This window comes from Pempheris klunzingeri, chromosome 5 (genome assembly GCF_042242105.1).
Source record: "Pempheris klunzingeri isolate RE-2024b chromosome 5, fPemKlu1.hap1, whole genome shotgun sequence".
In the NCBI taxonomy this organism is placed as follows: domain Eukaryota; kingdom Metazoa; phylum Chordata; class Actinopteri; order Acropomatiformes; family Pempheridae; genus Pempheris; species Pempheris klunzingeri.
Window position 1 is genome coordinate 26,436,836 of NC_092016.1, and position 27,130 is coordinate 26,463,965.

The 27,130-nt window shown below is 42.2% G+C and overlaps 1 protein-coding gene across 1 annotated transcript in view; it reads left to right on the plus strand.

Annotated features, from left to right (window-relative positions):
* The window catches only part of LOC139201532 (cytosolic carboxypeptidase 4), a 123,015-nt gene that overhangs the window by 42,060 nt on the left and 53,825 nt on the right, over positions 1 to 27,130 (plus strand). Inside the window, exons 9-18 of the mRNA XM_070830871.1 lie at positions 1,402 to 1,567; positions 1,716 to 1,783; positions 4,499 to 4,615; positions 8,101 to 8,230; positions 8,671 to 8,679; positions 9,144 to 9,234; positions 12,097 to 12,363; positions 22,242 to 22,325; positions 23,813 to 23,893; positions 24,031 to 24,179. Of these exons, the coding sequence (XP_070686972.1) occupies positions 1,402 to 1,567; positions 1,716 to 1,783; positions 4,499 to 4,615; positions 8,101 to 8,230; positions 8,671 to 8,679; positions 9,144 to 9,234; positions 12,097 to 12,363; positions 22,242 to 22,325; positions 23,813 to 23,893; positions 24,031 to 24,179 (1,162 nt within the window). The remainder of the gene's footprint in view (positions 1 to 1,401; positions 1,568 to 1,715; positions 1,784 to 4,498; positions 4,616 to 8,100; positions 8,231 to 8,670; positions 8,680 to 9,143; positions 9,235 to 12,096; positions 12,364 to 22,241; positions 22,326 to 23,812; positions 23,894 to 24,030; positions 24,180 to 27,130) is intronic.

Genomic DNA, 27,130 nt, shown 5'->3' on the forward strand with positions numbered 1-27,130 from the left:
GCAGCAGAATAAAATGATTATTAATAAAATCAAGGCACTTATCAATATATTATAGAATTTAATAATATCAGAGCACCACCTTTGAATCAGGGACTAATAGTTCACTTAAAAATATTGATTCACATCAGTGAATACGCCACACGAGAGTTCAAAATGGTGGACAAGGCCGCAAGAGTTGAACAGGGGGAACGGGAACACAATGGAGACTGGAATTCACCAGTCAGTACACCAGGTGGTGCTGAACACCACTGAGTATGCTATGGTCAGTAAGGAAAAGATGAGAAGAAAAGGAAAGAATTCAGATCAAAGCAAAGAAGGTCTCAACCGCCGCAGAAAGGCACAGTAACCATCTATTTTATCACTCAGCAGCTTGACATGTGAGCTCCGTTTCACCGGTCGTGGCGCTGTACTGATAAAATACTGTGAAAGAGAGCAGGGCGTAGAAGTTATCCTTCTCTTTCCTCAAGAGATCAGTGAACGGTCTCCCTTCTGCAGGTAGACTGGGGAAGCAGCGGGTTGCTCTGCAGTCTCCTTGGGATCACAACATGTCCGATGAGGGACACAAGAAGAGAAACGAAAAGCAGGAAAACAAAAATAAGAACTGCCAATTACTCGTCCAGTGAGTCTGAGGGAGGCTGTTACTGAGGTTTAAAGGGGGACAGGCGTCTGATCAGCGAACACCTCCTGTAGCAACTTGTGTCGCAGTGGAAAGGCGATGTGGCTTCGTCACGCACTGGTTTTGTATTCTTAGTGACGTCATGTTTCAGGATTTGGACTTTACATGTAAGCCTTTTTCTGTTCTCCCATGTGGTGAGGTCCCAACACTGTTGTGAAGAGACCACCAGACTCTAGGAAAAGACCATCCTCTCACTTTTTCTCCTGCCCCTTCTTTCAGTAACTGTGTGTGAAAACACTTTATTTAGATTTGGCTCCCCCTATGATGCCATAAGTAGGCGAACTTGTCTCTGCCAGTGAAAACCTTTTGAATCCATCAGGCTGTCTTCCATTGTTTATTCCTAAAACCAGCTCCCAGTAACCTGAAGCTGTCAAATGCAAAAGCAAAGCACAAAGTTTGTTCTGTTCATCGAAAACAGAGTTTGCAGAGAAAGGCTGAAAAAAAGCAGCAGCCCTGTCACATTAAACCATGGACACTTATTCTGTTAGGCCCTCCAAATACTGTACAAGTATCAACTTTAAAATCAGCAGAATATGGGAGCTTTAAAAAGCAGAAAACTGTCTCTGGTGTCAAAGTGTCAAAGAGAAATCAAGGATTGTGTGAGCATGCTGTTAAGTTCATTCATCATGATTTACACCACGTGCGTTTGAATGTCCTGCAGGGATGCTGAAGAGTTTGTGTTTCATTCATCATTAACCGACCGATTAAATGTTGTTTCTGGCCAGATGTGTTTGCTGAGTAAAAGTCTGGAGTCTCTGGTGGAGCCCTCGGTGCAGCTGATGAGGAAGTGTCTTCCTAAAACTCCTCTACCACTGACATCAGATCAGTCTGCATACACCTTCCCCCTGCCTGGAGGACCACGTGCTGTCCCCGATATGGATGTGGCACCAGGTCTGGTATCAGTGTTCCCTTCATGCCACGAGGAGCAGAGCAACCTTTGATAGCACCTGCAACCTTGAATCAGTAGATTTGTAAAATATGGAAAACAGAGAGACACACACTCACACACTGGCTACTCTGTTTTTTCTGTTGTATCCAGATGACAGCAGCGAGGAGAGTGACGATGAGGAGGCTGAAGATAACCAAGAGGAAGGCAGCAGAGACTATGTAAGTGTTCTGTGTGGCTCTGTGTGGATTATGTTTATCAGTTTGGTGTGAACTCTCAGTACTTTTGGTCTTCACTTAGACCGGTTGTCTAACATGTGGGCCAGTGTTGGTAAAGTTAGTAAAGAAAAACCAACAATATTTTTCAGTGCTCATTTAGGCAAACAGATGGTAAAAAGGTGCAGTTTATTGTTGAATATGATCAAACACAAGGCACCAAAAAAATCCAATCCAAAAATACTTACTGACCAATACAAACCTGACTGGACTCTAATGCTCACAAGACACAAACACTGACTAGGATGCTGCAACGCTCGACACAAGGCGCAAGACAATCTGGCACCTGTCAACCTGTCAATATGGAGGTTATGTTTGGCTAACCATGGGTGACCGAGAACAAGGGGTGTCTGGGGAGAGGAGATTATACTGGAACTCAGAGACTCGTCATGGTTGCCTTATAAAAGTAATAACATGGGAATAGTTTAATGGGTGATTTGAGCCAGGAGGCTACCATTTAGAGCATTGGCAGTGAGGGGTGACTTTAAAGGATTGGAGGGGATCCCCAATTGTTAGACTAATTCGCCGTCTATGAAGTTATCTTCAGCTACAGAGTCAAGGAGAGCTTGGAGTGGGAAGTCTTATTGACACTGAGGGTGGCTGGGAGTTGATATCTCTTCATAGATGGGGCTGTGGAAGGTGGCTGGCTCACCAGTATCCACGAAACTACTGGTGAGCTGGTGTACAGACTAACCACAATATAGGCACTCGCCTGACCGCATCCTGTGGAACCGCTCAGCCAGGGAAAGGCGCAACCCACCCAACTGTATTGGCTCCTCTGCCTGAGCTGGTGGTAGAAGCAAAAATAGTGTGGTGTGTGAGGCTGGGAATCTAGTCTTGTGCGAACTGGAGGATGATGCGGAAGTGGAGGGCGACCTTTCCCCGTGGCGTTCCCACAGGCGATTATCAATAATGGCTGGGGAGACAAAGGAAACAAAATTAACAGGGTTGTCATGGTTGGAAGCAATTACATCTTTTACTTGCTCATTTAAACCATTCAAGCAGCACTTGGTCGTTCCACCATGCATCTGCAGCCAAGGTCCAGAACTCCAGAATATTCCGCCACACTGCAAGCTGCTTGACGTGCTTTGAATAGACGTTTATTTGAGCTCCCACAGTAGTCTGGATGATCAAAAACTGTCCTTAATCCATGAGAAAAAGTCTCAAAATTTCAGACCGATACTGGCTGTCTGGAGTTTTCTGCCTCAGCCCAGGCCAGAGCCTTGCCCTGTAATAGGCCTGGCATGTATTACAGAGAGAGGTGATCTCTCCTCCGTCCGGGACGGAGATCAGACAAGAAAAAGATCAATGGGGAAGATCTGGTTTTGTGACCTGAGGTTCAAGGGTCATGTGTCCCTCATTGGTCAGTTGTGGCTGTAAAGCTGGGCCCAGGGGTGCATTCAGCACCTATGTGTGAAAACTTAAGGACTCTGGGAAACTGAGTCCAGAGAGGGAGTCCTTTGTTCAAAAGACAGGAACATGTAGTCCTCACCATTTTCTGGTTAAGCCCAACACGTTTATATAATACATTTTATTCAGTTCATCTACATCCAATTTCCCCCGCTCTCCATCTCATTTCATTCGTCATTAGTTTTGTGTGACTGAAATGAATGTTAACGTCCATGCGGTATTCATTTGGAACATGGATGAAGACACTACATCAAACACGTGCTGTTGATAATCTCGAGGAATAGCAAACTGAAGTCCTCTGATTGCAAGGTTATCCAAATTCATGTCTGTAAGATTCATTCAGACTGCAAATTTACATGCGAAGTTGAGAACAGAGTTCTGACAGCGAAGAACAATTAGCTGAGGGTTAATGATCAAAAATGCTAGAATAAACAAAACCATGATGTCTGTCTTACTTTTAAGAAAGCAGGACAGTCCTATATCCTATGGGGGTACAGCTCTTGTTTGGGTGAGATTTAACTTGCATGTTTAATTTGCACAACAGAAATTCATCCATCCATCCATTATCCACACCATGTATCCTTTAGGGTCACTGGGGGGTGGGGCCAATCCCTGCTGACTTTCGGCGAGAGGCGGTGTACACCCTGGACTGGTCGGCAGCCTATCACAGGGCTGGCACATAGAGACAGACAACCACTCACACTCACATTCACACCTACGGGCTATTTAGAGTCACCAATTAACCTAACCTGCCTGCCACACAAGCACGGGGAGAACATGGAGAACTCCACATAGACTCAGCACACAGCAGCAACCTGCAACTTTCCTGGTGTGGGGCAACAGTGCACTGTTCTGTCCATCAGCCTGGATTCTCTTGCCCCCCTGAAAACTCTCTTTGTCTCCCTCACCAGCCCCATGATACACCACTGAACCACTGAACACTGGCAGACACAGTCTGGCCCCTCACCCCTGAGGTCTGCTTCCCTTTTCAACAGCTTGTTTCTGGGTACTTGTCTTAAGTCTGTATCACAATTTCCCCCCATATGTTCTAATACCCACTTTGAATATAACAATGCCTAATGAAATCCCAGCAACCAATAAAGCTGTGATGTGGTAATATGGGCTGATGAGGCACATTGAGGCATCAGGGAGAGAGAAGGCTTGATGAAGGCTAGTATAAAGACAATTCACACTGGAGCAGTTTGTCATGAGTCACTGTGTGTGTGTGTGTGTGTGTGTTTCTCTGGCCAGGATGATGACTTGGAGATTGACCTGACCAAACTTCGTCTTCGTCCTGACCCAGACAGACCCAAAGAGCTCCTGCCACAGTACAGCCGCCTGTGTCCTGAACTCTCGCACAACTTTGAGGTACACGCAAATGCTCACACATGGAGAGGAGCGAATCAGAGCTCTGCTCACACTTCATGATTCAGACGTGGATATCTACTTTTTGTCTTTTTTTTTTTTTATGAGGCCTATTGTCTTTGCACTTCACATAAAAAGTTGACAAGTCAAGTACTAATCAAGCCTGACAAATGATGTATATACTAACTTCATATTGCCATTTCATTACATTGTGTTTGTCAGTTATAAATAAAAAGAAGGCAGCTTATTTAAAGTTTCCATTGATGCTACAGTATGCTAAGAGCATTTTTCAAACATATCAAGCTTCAACACTGATGATATTTTAAAACAGAACTACTAGACAACATCAATACAAAGTGAGTCCTTAAAGAGTACATGTCACGCAAAATGCACTTTCTTATGTTCAACCTAAACTAGAGACAGCAGCTAAAGAGCAGTATGAACAGTATGAGAAAATATTGTATATTTTGAACATTAAAGCATGTAAACACATTCTAGCAGGATCCTTTAAGTTACCACAAGAGATACATGTCCTCTCGGAATACAGATATTTAAATATGGCACAGGTTCTAGGAAATGTCATATTCAATGTTGAGAACTTTCTCTGTGTATAGACACATTTTTATATTCATTCTAGGAACCAGCCATGAGAGAAACTAGACACCAGCCTCTCTGTATAGAGCAGATGATGTGATTGAAGTGCTGGGGGCAGGTCGGTCCATGAATATGATGGCTGGATCTTATGACTTAAAAAAAACTGGAAAAATAAAGCAGATGAAACTGGATCCATGATAGATAGTTGTATTACACTGCCCGTCCAAAAAAAAAGTCGCAAACTCTAATATTTCCTTGGACCGTCTTTAGCTTTGAGTATGGCACACATTCGCCGTGGCATCGTTTCAATAAGCTTCTGCAATGTCACAACATTTATTTCCATCCAGAGTTGCATTAATTTTCCGCCAAGATCTTGTACTGATGATGGGAGAGTGGCTTGTACGGTACGCACTAGGCATGATGGGTGCATCACTTCATCCGCCTCTCTTCTTACCCTGATGTGCCCATCACCCTGGAACAGGGTAAATCTGGACTCATCAGACCACATGACCTTCCTCCATCGCTCCAGAGTCCAATCTTTATGCTCCCTAGCAAAGTGAAGCCTTTTTTTCCGATTAGCCTCACTGATCAGTGGTTTTCTTAGGGCTACGCAGCTGTTTAGTCCCAATCCCTTGAGTTCCCTACGCATTGTGCGTGTGGAAATGCTCTTACTTTCACTATTAAACATACAACCCCTGGCAAAAATTATGGAATCACCAGTCTCGGAGGATGTTCGTTCAGTTGTTTAATTTTGTAGAAAAAAAGCAGATCGCAGACATGACACAAAACTAAAGTCATTTCAAATGGCAACGTTCTGGCTTTAAGAAACACTAAAAGAAATCAAGACAAAAAGATGTGGTAGTCAGTAACAGTTACTTTTTTAGACCAAGCAGAAGGAAAAAATTATGGAATCACTCAATTCTGAGGAAAAAATTATGGAATCACCCTGTAAATGTCCATTCCCAAAACTAACATCTGCATCAGATTAGATCTGCTCATTAGTCTGTAGTTAAACAGGAGTGATCACACCTTGGAGAGCTGTTGCACCAAGTGGACTGACATGAATCATGGCTCCAACACAAGAGATGCCAATTGAAACAAAGGAGAGGATTATCAAACTTCTTAAAGAAGGTAAATCATCACGCAATGTTGCAAAAGATGTTGGTTGTTCATAGTCAGCTGTGTCTAAAATCTGGACCAAGTACAAACAACATGGGAAGGTTGTTAAAGGCAAGCATACTGGTAGACCAAGGAAGACATCAAAGTGTCAAGACAGAAAACTCAAAGCAATATGTCTTGAAAACAGAAAATGCACAGCAAAACAAATGAGGAACAAATGGGAGGAAACTGGAGTCAACGTCTGTGACCAAACTGTAAGAAACCACCTAAAGGAAATGGGATTTACATACAGGAAAGCTAAACGAAAGCCATCATTAACACCTAAACAGAAAAAAACAAGGTTACAATGGGCTAAGGAAAAGCAATCGTGGCCTGTGGATGACTGGATGAAAGTCATATTCAGTGGTGAATCGCAAATCTGCATTGGGCAAGGTGATGATGCTGGAACTTTTGTTTGGTGCTGTTCCACTGAGATTTATGAAGACGACTGCCTGAAGAAAACATGCAAATTTCCACAGTCATTGATGATATGGGGCTGCATGTCAGGTAAAGGCACTGGGGAGATGGCTGTCATTACATCTTCAATAAATGCACAAGTTTACGTTGACATTTTGGACACTTTTTTTATCCCATCAATTGAAAGGGCGTTTGGGGATGATGAAATCATTTTTCAGGATGATGATGCATCTTGCCATAGAGCAAAAACTGTGAAAGCATTCCTTGAAGAAAGACACATAAGGTCAATGTCATGGCCTGGAAATAGTCCAGATCTCAATCCAATTGAAAATCTGTGGTGGAAGTTGAAGAAAATGGTCCATGACAAGGCTCCAACCTGCAAAGCTGATCTGGCAAAAGCAATCAGAGAAAGTTGGAGCCAGATTGATGAAGAGTACTGTTTGTCACTCATTAAGTCCACGCCTCTGAGACTGCGAGCTGTTATAAAAGCCAGAGGTGGTGCAACAAAGTACTAGTGGTGTGTTGAAGTGTTCTTTTGTTGGTTTTTTTTTCATGATTCCATAATTTTTTCCTCAGAATTGAGTGATTCCATAATTTTTTCCTTCTGCTTGGTCTAAAAAAGTAACTGTTACTGACTACCACATTTTTCACACTTTTTTTCTTGATTTCTTTTAGTGTTTCTTAAAGCCAGAACGTTGCCATTTGAAATGACTTTAGTTTTGTGTCATGTCTGTGATCTGCTTTTTTTCTACAAAATTAAACAACTGAATGAACATCCTCCGAGACTGGTGATTCCATAATTTTTGCCAGGGGTTGTAGTTGTGAGTTCTACTGTTGATTTCCTACGACATGATTTCACCAAACGTTTAAGTGATCTCCCATCACGATCATCCAAGAGTTTTTTCTGACCACATTTCTTCCTCGAAAATGATGGTTCACCACTATCCTTCCAGGTTTTAATAATGCATTGGACAGGTGGTGACTTTTTTTTTGGACAGGCAGTGTATAACAGGAAGACACACTGTTGTTTAAACAATACTGAATATATTCTTCTGCTTTTTAACTGTGAACCAGCCACTACAGCAGAACTGTCAGCACATTCTTTTATTATTGAGATAAAAGCCATAGTTTGTAACATGTCCTTTATATGTCTTATTTGCCTGCCACAAATCCCACCAAGACAAGAGAGAAACAGATGGATCAGCAGGCGTCATTTCCTCTAACTCTAACTAACAAATCATTGAAGACGTGTGGTTCTGTGGGGATGACGTTCGTAGGGATGATTCACGTGACTGTAAACCAACGTCTGTGTCTCACAGGAGCTGGATTTGAGTTCAGAGCCAGAGGACAGTTCAACAGCATCATCGTCTTCATCAGATGAGGAATCTGTGCCGCTCAACAGTTTCTCCTCCAGGAGGCGCTGCAGTGATTCATCCCCCTCCTCTTCAGGTGGGACAGAAATATACATATTTATAATGCTCCTAAGGAAAACCCCACATCTAGCATCCAGACTGGCACTGAGAGCAAGACCAGAGAACTTCCTCTGCATGATGGCATCACCTTGACAGGAAATGAAGCGATCAATACAGCAAACACGCATCCCTTAAACACAAATAATGTGGCTCTCTCCATCAATATTACATATTTTGGGAGAAAAAGGTCCCATACTCAGCTACTACATTTCATTTGTAAACAGATGCAATCTTAACTTTTAATTAAAACATGATTTATGACGCCAAAAAACCCAGGTGATGAATTCACTGTCACCATTGCTCCATATTTTATTGCTCCATATTTAAAGATGCATTCTAGTTTTACTTTATTTTCTACTAGGACTTTATTTTGAAATATGTTGGCAGTCACATCATACTGTGCAATAAAATACTGAGGCAAACATTGTAATTCAGCCATGGTCACAGAATAATGATGACCATGCAGTGAAACATGATCATCATTAATGAGTGATGGCCGCCGTGAGTGGCTGCTCGTCACAGCCTGCACAGTGATTCCTCTCATCTCTACAAGCCATTAAATCATACAGTCACACTAATCCTCACAGCGGCCTCCAGCTTATTATAGTTCAAACATGTGTGACAATAGTTGTGCATCTTTTTCAGCTATGTCTGAATTAAATTTGACTTGAAAACATGTAATATGTTCTAATGTAAAAGATTTGGTAAGGCTTTCACTTTTCACTAATTCTGCCAGAACCGTCCGCATGTGATGGACAAATACATGGCAGTTGTTTTCAGCATTCCTGCACATGTTCTTCTTCTTTTCAAAACCACAGCATTATTATTTTCCTCTCATTTTTAAGAGGTAGAAATTCAAATGCGCTATTTTCTCTTTTGTGTCTGTCCAGCTGCGGCTCAGTTAGAGCCTCGTGATTTCCACAGTCACAGCAGCATCTTCAGCAGCAGCCCCAGCTTCAGAAACATGGTGAGAGAGGCAAGGTATGCTCAGACTCTATTTTCTCTGCATGTATGCTTGGACAAAGCATTTGTCAAGCTGTGATAATGATAGAAAGAAATTTAATCTGAAAACACAAAAGAAATTGGAAGACATTAGTCGTGGGGCCAATAAAGGAACATCTTATCTTATCTTATCTTATCTTAAATGAGTTTACCTCAGTCACTTCTTTTAAAATAAACCATTGACAGCATTTTCTTCATACATACGACCCCTGTCAGTACATCATCCCTTTCGACCGAACGTCCCTGACTGTTGTGTCTTCAGTTCATTTGCTCCAGGTCGTTATTTTGCCTCGATTACTCCTCGTGTACAGCGTCTCTGTCTTGTTTCGTCTCCCTGTGATTGTTTCATGTGTGTTTGTGGTTGATCAGCTTCTCTACCCTTCATGGCTGCCACCAGCTTGTGTCAGTGACACTGAGCACAGATCCACCCATTGTTGCACCTCCAAGCTGTTGTAGGGACAATGACCTCAGTTCAGGGAAAGTACAGTAAAACCCCAAAAAGCTCTCACAGTGTCTATGAGTAGGTTAGAGATAGCCCAGACAGCCTATTTACACACATTTTGGACTACAACAAATAGAAAAGGACAATGACAAAACGCTACACATGGGATGCAGACAGAGAAGGAATTCAAAGGGAGGTGTGCAGCAGATTAATAAATGAACCAAAACAGATGTAGGTTAGTGACTATCACTTCACTTTGGTTTGGCAGCAGAGGCCAATTAAATATTTGAATCCACCTGGTTAGCATGAAGGAGGTATATCTTTGCTTGTTCGTGAATCAATTGAGTGATAACAGCAGTATGAAGAGGACAGTGTTGCAGCTGTAGAGGTGTGGAGCTGGAAATCAGGCAGCTGAAGATGGTGATGTAAAAAAAAGAAATGAATGGGCACTTAACAGCGGTGACCAAGAAAAAGAAAACTCAGTATTGCAAAGATAAGGCCATCATCAGAGGACGTGCTCAGGCTTCTGGATTTTAAAGCTGAGACCATTTCCTAAATATCGGCACCTCTTACTAAGTAATTACACCAACAGTATTTGCACATCTAACGTTCAAAGGATTAAAAAGGGATCACTGTGCTTATTCAGATATTGACATATATAGATCAACACACAGTATCCTACTCTGTGACTGGATGCGAATGAATGCTTTTAATTTTTGCATGGATGATATATCTCCATTTCCTGAAAGAAAAAAACTTCATCTGATGTGAACTTGTTATGTAGTACTGGCAGATATATGCTGCTCTCTGCTGGACAAAGCTGAAATGAAATGAGTGCAGCATAAAAAAAAAATACATCTCAGAATGAAAAAAAACAAATTCAGTCAAAAACTGAAATTACTGTCATCCAACATGTGTGTTTCATTTAATTATGGTACAGTAAGCGCATATTGGATTTCTTTGAGTTGTCATTATTCAGCATTTTAGATCTTCCATACTTGAAGGAAACCGCTGTTAACTATTCAATTCAATTCAATTCAATTTTATTTGTATAGCCCAATATCACAACAGAGTGTCTCACAGTGCTTTACAAAGTTCACTGAAATAAACAAGTGTAAGCGAACAAACAATCTAATAAAGAGTCCAGCAGTCGATGAGGCCAATGGATCAGTCCGGTGGATCAGTCCGAGGCATCACCTGCCCTTTATGACCCTCCTTCTTCGGGAAGGAAAAACTCAAAAAACCCAGTGGGAAAAGAGAAACCTCCGGGAGCACCACAGTGAAGGAGAGATCCAGCTCCCAAGGACGGACAGGCTGTAGCCTTGGACAGACGCACATCCATTGGCTGGTGGAGAACCACATCAGCAGGACCAGGACCAGGATCCATAGGGACCTGAGAACCACATCAGCAGAACCAGGACCAGGATCCACAGGAACCAGAGAACCACAACAGCGGGACCGGGACCAGGACCCACAGGAACCAGAGAACCACATCAGCAGGGCCAGGACCAGGATCCACAGGATCCACAGGATCCACAGGAACCTGAGAGATGAGAAAGCACAGAAAGGCTCCGGAGAAGGTAGCAAGTTAGAGGCAGACATTTGGCTGACATGAGACATAACGATGGAGAGGAAGAGGAGGAGAGAGAATAGAGGAGCCCAGTGCACCATAGGAGTCCCCCGGCAGTCTGAGCCTATAGCAGCATAAGTAGGGGCTGGTCTAAGGCCTGAGCCAGCCCTTAAATATATGCTTTGTCAAAAAGGAAGGTTTTTAGTCTACTCTTAAATGTAGAGAGGGTGTCTGCCCCCCGAACCCAGACTGGAAGGAGGTTCCACAGGAGAGGAACCTGATAGCTGAAAGCTCTGGCTCCATCACTACTTTAGAGGACTTTAGGAACCACCAGTAGACCTGCAGTCTGGGAGCGCAGTGCTCTAGTGGGGTAGTACGGTACTATAAGCTCTTTAAGATATGATGGAGCCTGAACATTAAGAACCTTGTAGGTGAGGAGAAGGATTTTAAACTCTATTCTAGAACTAATGATGCGGCCAGGCGGTTCCTATATTTGATGTTTGTATTTCATCCTTGCAGTATTTTGTTTCATTACCTGTAAATGTAGCTTTTGATCTTTTGTGGTTTTGGAATGTGTCACACCAAAGACAGTCACGTCCATATTTGTAGTATGCAAGTCCGTGGTGGTTTGCAGCAGCTGCCTGGGTGAAATGTGTGTAAAATGGCTTTATCTATTTTTCCCTCCTGTTGTCACCTGCCACTCAGTTTGTAACAGTTGTGTTTATCACAGTTGTGTCACACTATTACCATCAGTCTGACCTTTGTTTCTTTTCTGATTTTAGGTGTCTGGACCCCCAACAACAAAATTATTATTGTTTTCTGCTTCTAGAGAGGACCCCCCCCCGGTTCAGAGAGGGGATGAGGAGGACGATGATGAGGAGGGAGAAGAAGAATCCCACCATAGTGCGATGATAGACAGGTTGTTGGAGAGACACGGAGCCTGTATTCCTCACCATGAACCCAAGCTGTACCGTTCTGCCGCCACCAAAACCAAATCTATCCCGGGGTTCAGCATCCTGGCTTTCCCTGATTTCTGGGGTCACCTCCCACCACCAGGACATGAACCCATGGCCCCACGCAAGCCCAACATACAGCGGTATGCAAAGCTCCTCACAGTTCATTACTGATGGCTGAGTGGGATTAATTAAGTTAGTCGAACATAATCATAAGTGTGATTTACAAATGGTAAATTAAAATTGTAGTGGCCAAAACTCAAATGTTATAAATCCACAGGTGTGAAAGCAGATTGGCTGGTTATTGATGGCTGTTCTATGTCAATGTCGGTTGTACCTCCAGCTTGGTCTATGTTTTACCCAACACAAATGATCACTCTGGAAGAAATGACAGAATCTTTGCTCAACATTTCGTGAAATCTTTAACTACACTGTTGCCCATGAAGTTGGAATAAAATGTTTTTTACCTCTTCTCATGAAATGATTGTGACAATGTGATTTATTCTTGATAAATAAAGTTTATATCTTCTCAACTTTATTGATCAAACTCTTCCAAACATATCACAGTGAAACTTAAACCACAATGAACCTTTGCAAACTGTGGATTCAGGCTTTAACTAAATTGGGGGTACTGAACAATTATTCCAACTTTATGGGCAACAGTGTATGTGCAGCAATATCTTGAAATATGAAGGTGGGACCACAAACCTTACCTCTAGTTCGACAGGGTGACATGAGTGCCATTGGTAACGTTAGCGGCAGAAGCAGCCAGTCTAAGGCCATTAACAGCTAATATTACTTTTAAATCACATGGCTGTTTCATTTAAAATTTGTTTGGCAGAATTTCCATTAACGATGAAAGTTTCGCATTGTATCACTAGCTATGCTCACTTGATTAGTTTTCTATGGCAGGTCTGACTCAATGATAAATTGTAGCTGATCCAGATTGTATCATGTTGGCTTTAAAATGCACTGTTACAAACTTATCAGTATTGTTTTCTTGGATTATCTATGTGGATAGGGATCAAATCCTGAACCCAACTCACTTGTCCTCTGAGTATGAGGCAGAGTTTGAAAACTCACCCATATCTCTGGCAGAGGTTTCTGAGGTTGTTAAGAAGCTCCCCAGCAGCAAGGGGTCAGGAGTCGATGAGATTCATCCCGAGATGCTAAATGCTCTGGACATTGCTGGACTGTTTTGGCAGTCATCCTGTCGACATCTGTCTTCTGGACTTGTGGGCTCTTCCAGGGTTGTCCCATGTCACTATTTATGTTTGTGGTTTTCATGGACAGGATCTCAAGGTGCAGAACTTGAGGTAGGACAGTGTTTGGTTAGGGGATCTCTGCTCTTTGCAGATGATGTGACTCAGTTAGCTTCAGGTCACCCTCATGACCTTTAGTGTGCATCGAGATGGTGTGAAGCAGTCGGGATGAGAGTCTTCACCTCCAAGTCTGAGGCCATGGTTCTTTGACAGAAAATGGTGGATTGCTCTCTCCGTGCTGGGAGTTAGCTGCTGTTCCAAGCGAGAGACTTAAAATATCTTAGGGTATTGTTCATGAGTCAGGATAAAATGGAGTGGGAGATGAACAGGCAGATTAGTGTTGCTTCAGCAGTAACATGGATGTTGCTGTGAATTTTCAATTAACTGATCTATATTTCATGTATGGTCGAGAGCTTTGGGGAGTGAATGAAAGAATGAGATCACAGATACAAGCGGCCAAAATGAGTTTGGCTGGACACACCCTTACAACATCTCGTATCATACCTATGCAGATGACACACAACTCTACGTAACAGTATCACCACATGACTACAGTCCTTTACATTTGCTAAACAAATGTATCAAACACATCAATGGGTGGATGTGCCAAAATTTCCTACAATTAAACACAGATAAAACTGAAATAAAACATGAAACACATGAAAGATTAAAAGTCAGCGCTCATCTTGACTCCATGAAATTAAAGCCCCCTAATCAAGCCAGAAATCTTGCTGTTATAATGGACTCAGACCTAAACTTCACACATAAAAGCAGTCATCAAATCAGTGTACTACCATCTTAAAATATAGCCAGAATTAAAAGATGTTTGTCTAAACAAGTTACAGAAAAACTTATTCACACATTTATCTTCAGCAGGCTGGACTATTGCAATAGTGTCTTCAGGGGCCTTAACAAAAAATCAATTAGACAACTGCAGCTTGTCCAGAATGCAGCAGCCAGAGTCACCACCAAAACCAAGAAGGTGGAGCACATCACAACAGTTCTTTTTCAATTCAATTCAATTCAATTTATTTGTATAGCCCAATATCACAACAGAGTGTCTCACAGTGCTTTTACAAAGTTCACTGAAATAAACAAGTGTAAGCGAGCAAACAATCTAATAAAGAGTTCAGCAGTCGATGAGGCCAATGGATCAGTCCGATGGATCAGTCCGAGGCATCACCTGCTTCTTAAATCCCTCCACTGGCTTCCAGTGTCCCAAAGGATAGATTTTAAAACCCTATTACTTGCTTCCAAAGCAATAAATGGTCTTGGACCCAAACACATACAATGCTTACTTATTAGGTTGTCAGGGTGTGTGGTAGAACCCAAACGCATCCTTTAATTTTACTCTCAGCAGGTGAAGCGATGCACAGATAATAATTAACAGATAGCAGGTAAGTATGGACTTGGTTCTGGTAATTATACACAGTTCTCAGTTCTAAAGCTGAGAGCAGAGGGCGAAGGCACCGTTGGGGAGCAGGCGGAGCTCGTGGCCGATGCGGAAGCAGAGTCGGCAACAGGCGGGCAGGCATCGGAGCCCAGGGGAACCCAGGGGAAGCAGGCAGAGGGATTGTCGTGTACGGGTGGAAGATCGGTGAAACAGGAGAACAGAAGAAGCCAGAGACACTCACACTGGAGAAGTGTTTGTTACACCCCATGCTCAGTAGGGAAAGGAGTGTAACATAAATGACCAGGTCTTGCTTGGTTAGCTCACAGATATAATTTATGACAAAAAAGATTATTAAGATGGAATACAATGCACGAAATAAACAAAGAAAACTAGGAGGAACTGACGGGCAAGGTGGATGCTACAAAAGAGAACTTAACTTTCTTACAAATCTTACCTGTGCTAAATGCCACAGCAAAAATAAAAGGAAACAAAAGACACTTCCTCTGACTTACCCTTCCTAACTCAACCAGCCAAACCAAAATACAGGGGAGTAGCACCCCTAATTCTATTATGCATTTAACAAAGAGCTGCTAAACGAAAGCACATCTAAGCCCCGTCCTCTGACACAAATCTACAGGATTTCACAACTTAGCGTTCAAACAGAGCAAATAGCTATAAATACTAGTGGCAAGCTGTTCACAAAGAGGCGCACACACACACACAGCTGCCCTGACTGCTAGCTCTGGGCTCTTTTAAAAAGGGCCTGCGTTGATTGGAGCTCCCTGATTGGTTTGTTTGCAGGAGATGCCACCCAATGGCAGCAGGTGGAGGAGAGAACCAATCTGTAGCAGTAGCAGGCAGGCAGCAGACAGGGAGGAGGTCGGATAGGGCAGACAAGGAACACACCTCCGATCCCCAGGTGGTGCTCACACAGTCATAATATCGTATGGGAAGGGAAAAGACAAGAAACAGCAAGGCCAAGGGCCGTAACAGTGTTTTACTCGGCAGGAGGCTTTTCTGAGCATGCTCAACTGGTAGGAGACCCTGGGGTAGACCCAGAACACACTTGAGAGATTATAAATCTCATCTGGTTTGGGGACAAGCACCCCCAGGAGTGTCCACTACAACCGGGCCCTGGATAAGTGGGCAAAAAGTGATGGATGGAAAATGGTGTGTCATGAATACTGCTATTGAGCATTAAGCTACATATGGACATGACCACCAAAGATCTGTACCACATACTGGACAGTCAGTAGTCTGTGGATGGTGAAATGGCCAGAAAAATGTGGCCCCTAACATGGTAGGCAGGAAATGCCTACTGTTATGGAAATAATGAAGTACATTTATTCCTGTTAATGTTAACAAAATAGTTTTTTTTTCTGTACTTTTAGTGTTTTAATTAACAACACAAATTCAACACAATAAAAATTCACAAAAAGTCACAAGAGAAAGTCATGAAATACTATGTGAGAACTGAATACATGAAATCAACAGCTGCAGCAGAGAAGAATGATATGCCCATTGCTGTGCAATGCAAGAAAATTAAGGATGGCATCATGACGTGCTATGGTTAAGATTAAAATTATGCTACATACTGTTACCATAGGGGGGGAAAGAGAGGTTACATCTAATGAATTACTGATTTAATGCACCACCCAGCGAGTGCTAGTGACCCAAATCAAACATACCCACGACAAATTTAAGCAGACCCAGCATGCACCTTGGTCACACAGCATCCATCGTCGATCCTCAAGCAGAGGCTTCAACATTTGCTCAGGAATGTCTGTCTGTGAGCTGAGATCTTTTTGCTGTTTTTTTGACAATAATCTCCGTCACAATTGTGACTACAGAGCGCTCATTCAGCACGACAGTTTTTGAAAAGCGCAGTGGGACCAGAGAGGTTTAGTGGGTGGTGAACTTTTTGATTTGTTTGTCAGTGGGCTGCTGCCACTATCATGTTCATAGTGTCTAAACATGTCTGTGCTGTCTGCCTTGCAGATGATTTATTCTGCTGTTAAAGTGGCACATATTTAATTTCTGTAGCTTAGTAATGCTTGTTGCATACCCCAGTGTGTGTCCATAGCTGTTTTTGCTTACGGTTTGTCATTTTCATTAAATTGTTTGACTTGTGTCCTCGTCTTTGGTTAATTCTTTGGTTAATGCTACTGTGGAAGGCAGTTATATATTTATAACTGATAATCAGTTGTATGCGCAGCCTGAAAATGTCTATCTATAGAAAATGTGTGTGTTATTGGACATAAGAGCTAGTGTTATTTTGCGACCTATGTGCTTTTGAATTTAATTTAATTACTTTATACCATCATATAATATTAAAATTCATATAGTAACATAGTAGTAATGTCTGAGTACATTCTAACTGACCTACTGTTGTCAGAGTACATTTTAACAGTACCTTTACTTGAGAATTCTTTCTATTCCTGACAGTAGTCAGTCAAAAGGGATTTGACATTTTTCGTGGCCTGCAGTGGTTTGGTTTTAGGGCGACTCACTGTGCCCAGTAGGGACAGTCCAGGTGCAATCTGCCTGTCCTGAGCTCGAGGATCAGTCTCCTTATCTGTACATCTGATTTCTGCCTCCAAATACTCTTTTCTTCTTTAGCTGCATTTCTTAATCCCACCACCTGTTTTTTATTTTCCTCTCACCCATTGCCGTCTTCCCACAGTCTTGTTTCTCAGTCTCCCTATCACATTCCATTAGTCTCCCATCTGCCTTTATATTACGCCATCTTCCCCTCTTCTTATTTATTCCCTCCTTTGTGTAGCTCTGTCAGTAATGAGATCATAGAGATAAAATGTTCATTTGGACATGATGCAGTTTAGGGGACCCTGTCCTTTGTGGGCTGCTGATGACACGGAGGACAGACAGAGCTGTGAGCAGAGAAATGTTGCTGTAAAACTCTCAACACTGTGTCTTGCATTTTAATGTAGCTCTCTTCGTGTCAGTGTTGATTGTTGTTGATAGGAAGTGTTGTGCATCACACTGTGGCACCAAATTAATGTTGGGGTCAGTACTCTGCCTGACACGGGCATCAAATTATGCGGAGGGTTTGCACCATTTATGGGACAATTTGGCTATCAGAAACAATTAGTAGTTAACAGATTAATGATTAATTATATTGAATAATGGGACTTGCTGTAAAGTTGACCTCGATTGGGGCACGACCTCGATAAACAAGGAAAAAGAGCCAATTTAACTGATTCAGTCTCATTAAAATAACTAAACTATCAATTTGCGATTATGATTAATAATTAACTTAATAACTAAAACCAAAATTACCACCTTGACAGCTAGGAGAGGTTGGCAGTATTCACTCTTGTACAACATGTAAGAAGACAGTATGTGTATTAAAACATTTATTAAAACATAATGAGTTAAACTTTAAACTTTATCAACTTTATGGCTGCACAGTAAACTACAACACATCACAATAATCAAACTCAATGAACATTAAAGCAAATCAAAACCAATACGCAATAATGATGCTATGCTATATGGTAAATGGTCTGTATTTGTAAGCGCCTTTCCAGTCATTTCGACCACTCAAAGCGCTTTTACATTAAAACCTCATTCACCCATTCACACATCATTCATACAGGAGGAATCTAATTTGGAGGAGACTGTTCTTTCACACACATTCACACACTGAAGCTGCTTCAGGAGCAAGTTGGGGTTTAGTGTCTTGCCCAAGGACACTTCGACATGCTTTAAATGTTTTGGTTGCACTGGTGCATATTGTATGTGAGATTGACTGCTGAACTGAGCTGAGTGTTGGTAAAGACAACTGTGTGAAGAGTTTGAGTCAAGAGTCAACTTGGTATCTCAAACTGTAATGTCTGGTGAATTCAGTGACTCAACCACAGTGTCCTGTTTTATAATGCGTGGTTCAATCCATAAATGTTGAATTTCATTCTGCCCAAATTCAACTTTTATTTACATTTTTTCATTTATTTCACTTTTTGTTCTGTATTTAGTTGAGCTGTGTGGCCATGAAAGTTTTAGAGGGCATATTATTGGATGCATGTATACTGTGAATCTACAGTATGTCATTATGGTTACATGAGTGTATGTAGAAGGGTGTGTCTGTAATTTGTGTGTTGTTGTGTGTAGCTTCTCCGAGCCATTTTCTCAGCACTTTCAAGAGGCCAACAGATGCTGACATTTAAAAATGTTAAAGATGCAATTTCTCACTGAACTTAATCTAATTATGTTGCCAGTCTGTTGGGCCTCATCTAAACAGAGAGCATGTTTTCAGCCTGCAGTCCCTTAACAGAACTAATGTTAATGGCATTTTTGTTTGGGCTGCTTTGTCAGTAAATTGTCTCAGGTTCAGAATAAGATTAGGCTTAATGTGAGAGACCTTTCAAGCTCTGTCTCATTTCAAACCCAAATGTTCTCAGTCCACTATGTCTCTGTTTGCTCTGGGACTACTTTGGTTTTTATCAACTACTTTTTCAAAGTATTTAAAGAACAGAACAGATCATCATGGAGCTGAGTCGACTGACATTACTGCTTGGTATGTGATGATAAGTTTTGCTGTGGACATTGAGAGGGTAAATCAACACAAATACAGAAGAGCACTGCAGAGTTTATGAAATCGAACAAAGAGCTAAATCATCTTCACATGTTGGAGTTTATCAGCAACATGATCATGGTGCCAGTGAATTCATCCACTGTTCATTAGTTAAAGAGCACTTCACATTTCAGTGAATGGAGCTGCATCCAAGCTTTATATTAAAACTGACAACATGTAGCTGTAGTGACTGTGACCACTGATTGTTTCCCATTTCGCTTCATCACTAAATGTTGGTCTATTTGACACTGCTTTTATTTCAGCTTTTTTTGGTCATTAACCTAACCAACCCTGAACCATAGCGATTTCAGTTGAGAAAATGGTCATGTGGGTCATCATTGTAACAACCACATAAGTGTGGAAAGGCGCTGCTTTGTTTGGTTTGAAAGTCCTGTTGTTGTCAAGATCATTGAAATATGTTGAATAACTTTACCATCCCAGAGGTTCTGTGCAAGCTCCTCAAAAGAAGCAAAACTATATATATAGGTTACTATAAATGATCAGTCCACTGACGTGTGTCAAAGGTTGAGCTTCTGTCAAAAAGATTAACTTGGGACGTTATTATGGCTTAGGGGTTTAATGCTGACCCTGTAAGGTTTGAGTATAGGCGGGGACGTTTCTTCAATCTCTGCTCTACTGTCAGTTAAAGAGAAAAAACGTGCTCGCTCAGAGTGACTGTTTTATCTGAATTTAACTTTGTAAAATATTCCGGCATTATGCCATTTTCCTCACATTAAAGGACTATTCTGTGGAATTGTCAGTCAACTAGAACATTCATACTTGCAAATACCGTAGTATGTTTGTAACAAGAGCCAGTGGTGGGAGAAGAGTTCAGATGGTTTCTAATGTTGTATTTTATAACAATACAAGTAAAGTGGCTCGTCCAGGTTAAGCAAATTTCAACGATTGCAATTACTAATTAGTGTTTACATTTTACTGTGTAAAAAGGCAAAAGGGATCTCTGGGTCGAGGGTGAGCTTTTTCAGTAGTGGCTTGATAATGGCAGTTTTCAGACTGATTGATCGTGGTGGTGATCATAGGGATAAAGGGGTCGAGGGCGCACATGGTGGGCTTCATCTTCCTGACAATATCCAGAATCTCCTGCTGGGAGACAGGGAGGAAGGAGTAGAGAGGCTGGGAGATCCCAAACTGTGGCTCAACAAACTGGTTAGGTGGAGTAGGTGCAGAACACAGAGCAGAGCGGATTGTGTTGATTTTGACACAAAAAGAGTCCAGAAATGTATTGCACTGATCATCTTGTACAGTCAGAGTTTGAGGGGGTGCGTGGTCTGAGGAGATGGTGAACTGTGGAGAAGAGCTGCTTGGAGTTGCCTGGGCTGCTCTGAATGATGTTGGAGAAGTACAGTGATCGTGCATCTTTCTGGGACTTGGAGTAGGCCTTTTGGTGTTCGTGGAAGGCTTGTTTGTGGACAGTGAGGCCAGAAGCTGTGAACTTCTGCTCTAGAGCACGCCCCGCTGTTTTCATTTTCTGCAGCTCGCTGTCGTACCAGGGGGTGGAGCGGGAGAAGCTGACAGACCTGGTTCTGATGGGGGCGTGGAGGTCCAAAAGGCTGTTCAGGGTTTTGTTTGGTTTTGTTGAAGTCCACTGTAATTTGGATTAGGTTTAGGTGGCCGGTAGACGAGAAGAAATGTCATTGGGATGGGGGGCTTGGTTTTAAATGCCAAGCATTCAAAAGAGGATAGTTCAGGTAGGGGTAGTGGGGATAAATCCAGGTCTTTGTGGTAGATGACAGACAGACCACCGCCACGAGTGCTGCGGGCTGCCTGGAGGTAGGTGTAACCAGCAGGGCAGGCCTCATTAAGGGCAGGTTTCAGTTAGGCACATTAAGTCCGACATTTGTTCAGGATATGGTCATGAATTAAGCAGGATTTATTGGTGAGAGATTGTGTGTTCCATCGTGATGGCTTTTGAGACCGTCAGTCTATGGAGTGGCCGCAGCAAGCTGAAATCCATTCCACGTCTTCCATTCTGCCGACTCTGTAGGGCTGCAAAGTTTCCATGGCAACAGGTTCCCAGCGCGTCAATGCTCTGATGATACGGTAGACGTGCGAAGGCGGTGCCGCTGACCAGAAGGAGGGAATGGAATCGTCGGACCGGGAGAAAACGAACTTTCTACGGGAGCCTCTATGGATGTATGGGGGTCGACGAAGGAGTCCCAGTTGTTTGATGGCTGGTATACACCATGGGATAGCAAAGTTGTTAAGCTTCAGCAGCTCTGTGGCGGAGTAATTCAGTATGGTGCCGATCACTGAGTGTTGGAAAGGCGCCATTAGCCGCTGGCCGCTGGCCGCCAGCAGAGGACAAAAGGCACTTATTCAGTAGAAACAGTCCCTTCACCTTGTGACAGCAAGAGTCAGGACCAGGACAAGTCGACTACAATGTAAACATGAGGAAATGGGGGGGGGGACTGCCCAGGCAAGCAGGCGGGGTGAGGCCGGGTCGTAGGTGGTAGGCTAACGGCTAGCGTTCGTTAGCAACCGCTTCTTTGGCAAGCAGAACAGCTGGAACCAGTAGAGTTCGTGGAATCCAAAGAATGGAAGTCAGCAGTTTGAGGCAACAAAATGTACATAAAGTTTTGTTAAAAAGACACACAATTCATAGAGAAATGCGCCAGCGTCCCCTCTCCTCGAATGTTTCATACATACATACATACAAGGCTCGCTCCTGTGAGCAATATCACGGTTATCTTCAGTACTGGTATATCCTGACAACACGATACTCAACATTAATATTCATATGCTTGCATTTATTAGGCAGAAAGTGTTTGAAGATGTGCAACGGTTCCTGAATTCTGATGACATCGTCAACCATGTAGTGTTTGACCTGGAAGACGACAGGTAGGTGAAAACCTCAAATATACACCAATACACACAGCCATTTATTCCAGTTTTTTACAATTGCTATGTCACATTTCTCTGTACAAGTTCACCTTTTCAAAACTCTCAAAGCTGAAGTCAATGGGACTAAGTGGATCACTTTTCATCGCTTGGACATGAAGGCTAATCTTAGTATCATTATCTTCTCATTCAACCACCAACAAAACTCTTTACTATGTATTTACACTCCATTCTGCATGCTACGTACTGTTGTCAAAACTGTTACATTTACATCCAAAACCACAAAGAAATGAAAAGACAACACCGACCACCTGTTTTTCATTGCTTGATGAAAGACTTGTGCCAGGTGAGGAAGGGGAGCAGCTGAGGCAGAATGCAGAAGGGTTTGTAACTGTGTGGGATGGCGTGGTGTTTGACCGTTCTCTACCACTCACAGAGGGGTTTCACAGCTCATCCCAGGAGGGGTCACTTTGCCCATAGAGGATGTAGTGGCAGTTTTACCATGCTCAAGTTCTTAGGCCCACTTATCTTAGTTTTAACTCATGTTCCGTGAATTCTATCCAACTCCAGGAGGCGGGGACAATTGAACAAGGGTTTATTTGAAGATGGAGAAGAAGATGAGTTTTATCCAAAGTTATATCTCAGCCTGGCCCCTTGAATTTGATGCTATATTCCTACTATAATGGTATTACTATCTATGTGCTCTCACACAATACATCACATGGTTCAGACAGACTTACCTGCATCTTACTTACAAGTATCCATTTCTATCCTTGTGCACTAAAAACTGCCTTGCAGCCCCTTCATCTTTTTTAAATAACAAAATTATACCTTTATTCTAGCTCTTAAAAATAGAATAGCAGCAAATAGAGACATAACTTTAGCATAGTCTATCTATATTGCACTACTGAAAATATGTATAAATTTAAATAATATTACAACTTATGCAGCATGTGATAACAACATGAACTTTTTGCCAAATACAGATATGTTCTTCAGTTGCTCTAAGAGACAAATGTACTCTTTTGTATTTATGTAGAGTTTTATTTTCCATTTCTGAGATTATTTTCTGTTACATTTTGTGCACTTGGGAGTCCTCCCTGCAAACATGACAAAAAAAAGCATATCAACAAAAACAAACAGACTAACCCACTGATGCCTGTCACAGCATCTCTCCTTCATCCCGGTCACATAAACTGTAAGGACAGACAACTGCAGTGACCTAATGCAGTGGAGTTGCACTGGTGCATGTTGGATGTGAGATGAACTGCTGAGCTTGGTGTTGGTAAAGTTAACTGTGTGAAGAGAGTGTGAGAGTGAACTCATACAGAGAAATGTGAGTTAATAACTGTTAAAAAAATTTACAGTATCTATCATAATCTATCAAATGTCATTTTGAAAATGCAATTTTAATGTCTTTCTTCAAATTACAAATAATATGCACAAAAATCCATTTGGTCATGTCTGTCTATCTGCTTCTTTGTCAGTCTTCAGCGTCCGTCAGATTCCTTGAGGTTTTTCTCTAAGTTTGAATGTGGAAACCTGAGGAAGGCTATTCAGGTCCGCAGGTAGGGACACACACACACACACACACACTATGAGCAAGCTCAAAGAAGTCATTGAGCAGCACATGCGGTATTGCTACTTCAACCCAGGCCTAAACATACAATAACAATCTTTCCTTTTCTTTTCTACTCTTCGGTAGATATGAATATGACCTCATATTGAATGCAGATGCTAACTGTTCCCAGCACAACCAGTGGTTTTACTTTGAAGTCAGTAACATGGTGGCAGACATCCCGTACCGCTTCAATGTCATCAACTGTGAGAAGAGCAACAGCCAGTTCAACTATGGTGAGAAGGGTTGTGTGTGTGTGTGTGTGTGTGTGTTTTGTAGTGTAAACAGCATTAACAACATTCATTGCTAATTTACTCTACCTTATTCAATGACATTTGGTTATTAATGAAGTACTGCATTATACAGGATTCAACTGATGTCACCAGATACTGCTTTTTTCTCAGCCTCTTCAACATTTCCAATATGACAACTTACACATTATTCAATATTTGTCAATATCGCAAAAATGGTAATAATCTGTGCTCAGAAATAAGTCTAGATTCCCAGAGCTTAATGGAAAAAGCATTGTGCAATTGTATTGTACAACAGTAGCTCAGACTTAGAGGAGTGATATGGCTTGACACCGCCCCAGTGCGCTCACATTGAATGAAGCTGGCAGAACTATAGCATTCAAAAAGGGGAGATGCAATTCTGAAGTTACCAAACTGGACACTGTCCACTTCTCAGCTGCATCCAGAGATTCTGTCAAACAGAATCAACATCAAGGAATAGCCTCATGGATTCCAACACCCACAAGGACAGTCATGGATGACTTTCAAAAATGTAGGCACAGCTCTCACTCCAGTCATGCAAGGATTAGGTGTCTCATAGTAATGGACTAGGCACCCCATCTTAGAGCAGTACCCCTGTCAAGACACAACAAAGGATATGATCATAAGTCCTCTCCAAGTTCAGACTCACAAGACCTGACCCATGTGATCCATCTAGTATCTTTGCAGAAGTAAAAGAGCTGGTCCAGGACCTAAGCCACAGTCCTCTTCCTCACTTTCAGTTTGAGAAGCAGTCAGAGATTACTTGTCGAGAGTATGGCAGGAGGTTCCCTTCATGTTTCCTGTTGAAACATCAAAATTCGCCAAATCGGCATGACAGTAGCAAATCAGCAACAAAGCATCATCAAGATCTTAATGATTTTCTGACCACATTTAAAGTGAGTCTGTTCAACCCTGCAGCAGGAGTACATCAAAGTATGGAAAGGTCATGTCCTGTTGCCGGTATATGGTGCTATGACAATAAATCAATTCTTGCATGTAGATGTTTTCGAGCTGGAACTCCTATCAAACGTGAGGTTTTGGGCAGATTTGGCCACGGACACTTCCACTTTCATAGCAAACATAAAAACCCACCTCACACACACCTTAAGTTTTCAACTTCTTAGCTACTTCATTGAAATTTTGCAGGGGGCAATGCCCAAGAATGAGAATGAGAATCAGATTACATATTGTAGCCTTTCTGATGCTTTTTACAAATATGGCACATTTTCAAGCATGCCTAGCCCCTCAAAAGCAGTTTCCTCTTTCATGAAAGAAAATTTGCCAAAATTGCAAGAAATTGCAATATCAATATCAGATATTATGCTGCGCCACTTCTGAATACGCTCACGAAATTTGAAGCATTATTTTGAAATAATATGCTATTGAAGATGAAAACAATGATCCTACCAAATTTTGTAAATATCAAAGAAACTTTATCCCAAAGCTGGCATGTGGCACTATGGAGTCTGCTGGACATGCCCAAACCCAATAACCTGCCATTTTGCAACCTCCATAAAAACAATAGGTTTCTGGCACATCTTTTGCCAGGGACCACTGAGCCCTTAGCACTTACATGCGTGGGCCCTAATAACACAATATATACAGTTACTTATGTACATAGAGTATGTTCATTCACATATATACATCCAGAAATTATGCACACTAAATGCAACATCAGTGTAATGCTCCATGTTTACTTATGGTTAATATAGTTAAGGAGGAGAGAAGCTGCTCTGTAGTCTGTTGGTACAAAAGTGGGTACTTCTGTATCTCTGTCCAGACAATAAGCAGGCTGTGGCCGGCATGGGTTTATCAGCTATGCTCAGGTTTCCCCCCCAATATGAACTCTCAACATAGTTTTGGCCTATGATGGTAATGTCATGCACAAACTTTACAACAGAGTTCTCTCCAAGTCTTGGGTTACGGTTGTGGGCGTAAAACGTTGGTGATGTCATCAACTACTTGATTGGCACATGTTCTTCATACACAGCCAGGGTTGTTATCAGGCCCAGCAGCTTCCCTCATATTCCCCCTTATCAAGGTTTTCCTTACATGTGCTGTGGATACTGGCAGGGGCCAGTCCTTTGGACGTGGGTCAGACTTGGCAAGTGACTCTTTGTTCAGGAGATCAGAGTGGGGATAGAATGTGTTGAGGCCGCTGATAATGTGGCCTCACACCTGATGGAGTGCTCCTGCTTTTGTAGCCTGTCATGTTCTGGATCATCTGCCGCATATATTTAGCGTTGTTAGTGTTGAGGTATCTCTCCAGTCTCTCCTGATGTCTTGGGGGCCCTGGATAGGGCTGTGAACAGAATCATTTAACCCGTTTAATCAGATTCAGATCAGTTGGCAGAAGAAGCAGGGACATATGGGCTAATTAGGGACAAGTGAGGACTTTGTAGCTACAGGAATGTTCAAACATCGTTCAGAGTGTGGACATGCTGGTGGAATTTAGGTAAAGCAGGTATGTGATTTGTTTGATTAAAATGTATTAAGCACTGGGGCTCAGAGACAGGAGGGACCCAAACGCATGACGCGAGACACTCTTAGTAGTGATGTTACCTGTGACACCCAAGCTTCGAAGCATGTGTTAAAAAAATTAAACACTTTTCAACGGAGCTTTGTATCGGAGCTTGATTCGTTTCCTGATAATCACGTGACCCATGACGTCTGAAGCTTCGTTCACGCACACCCACGTGACGGTTCAACCTCTGCGTCAAAGGTTTATAAAGCGCTGGAGCAGCTGGCCATCTGTGGGTTGTGGAAGCAACCAACAAGCTGAAAACACTCACTTGAAACACATTTAAACATGCATATGAATACTTAGCTCTTTTCATTCCCATCTTTATTCAAGTTGGCTATTAACATCAGAAATGTCAACATCAAAATATTAACTTTATTAGGTTTTAGTGATG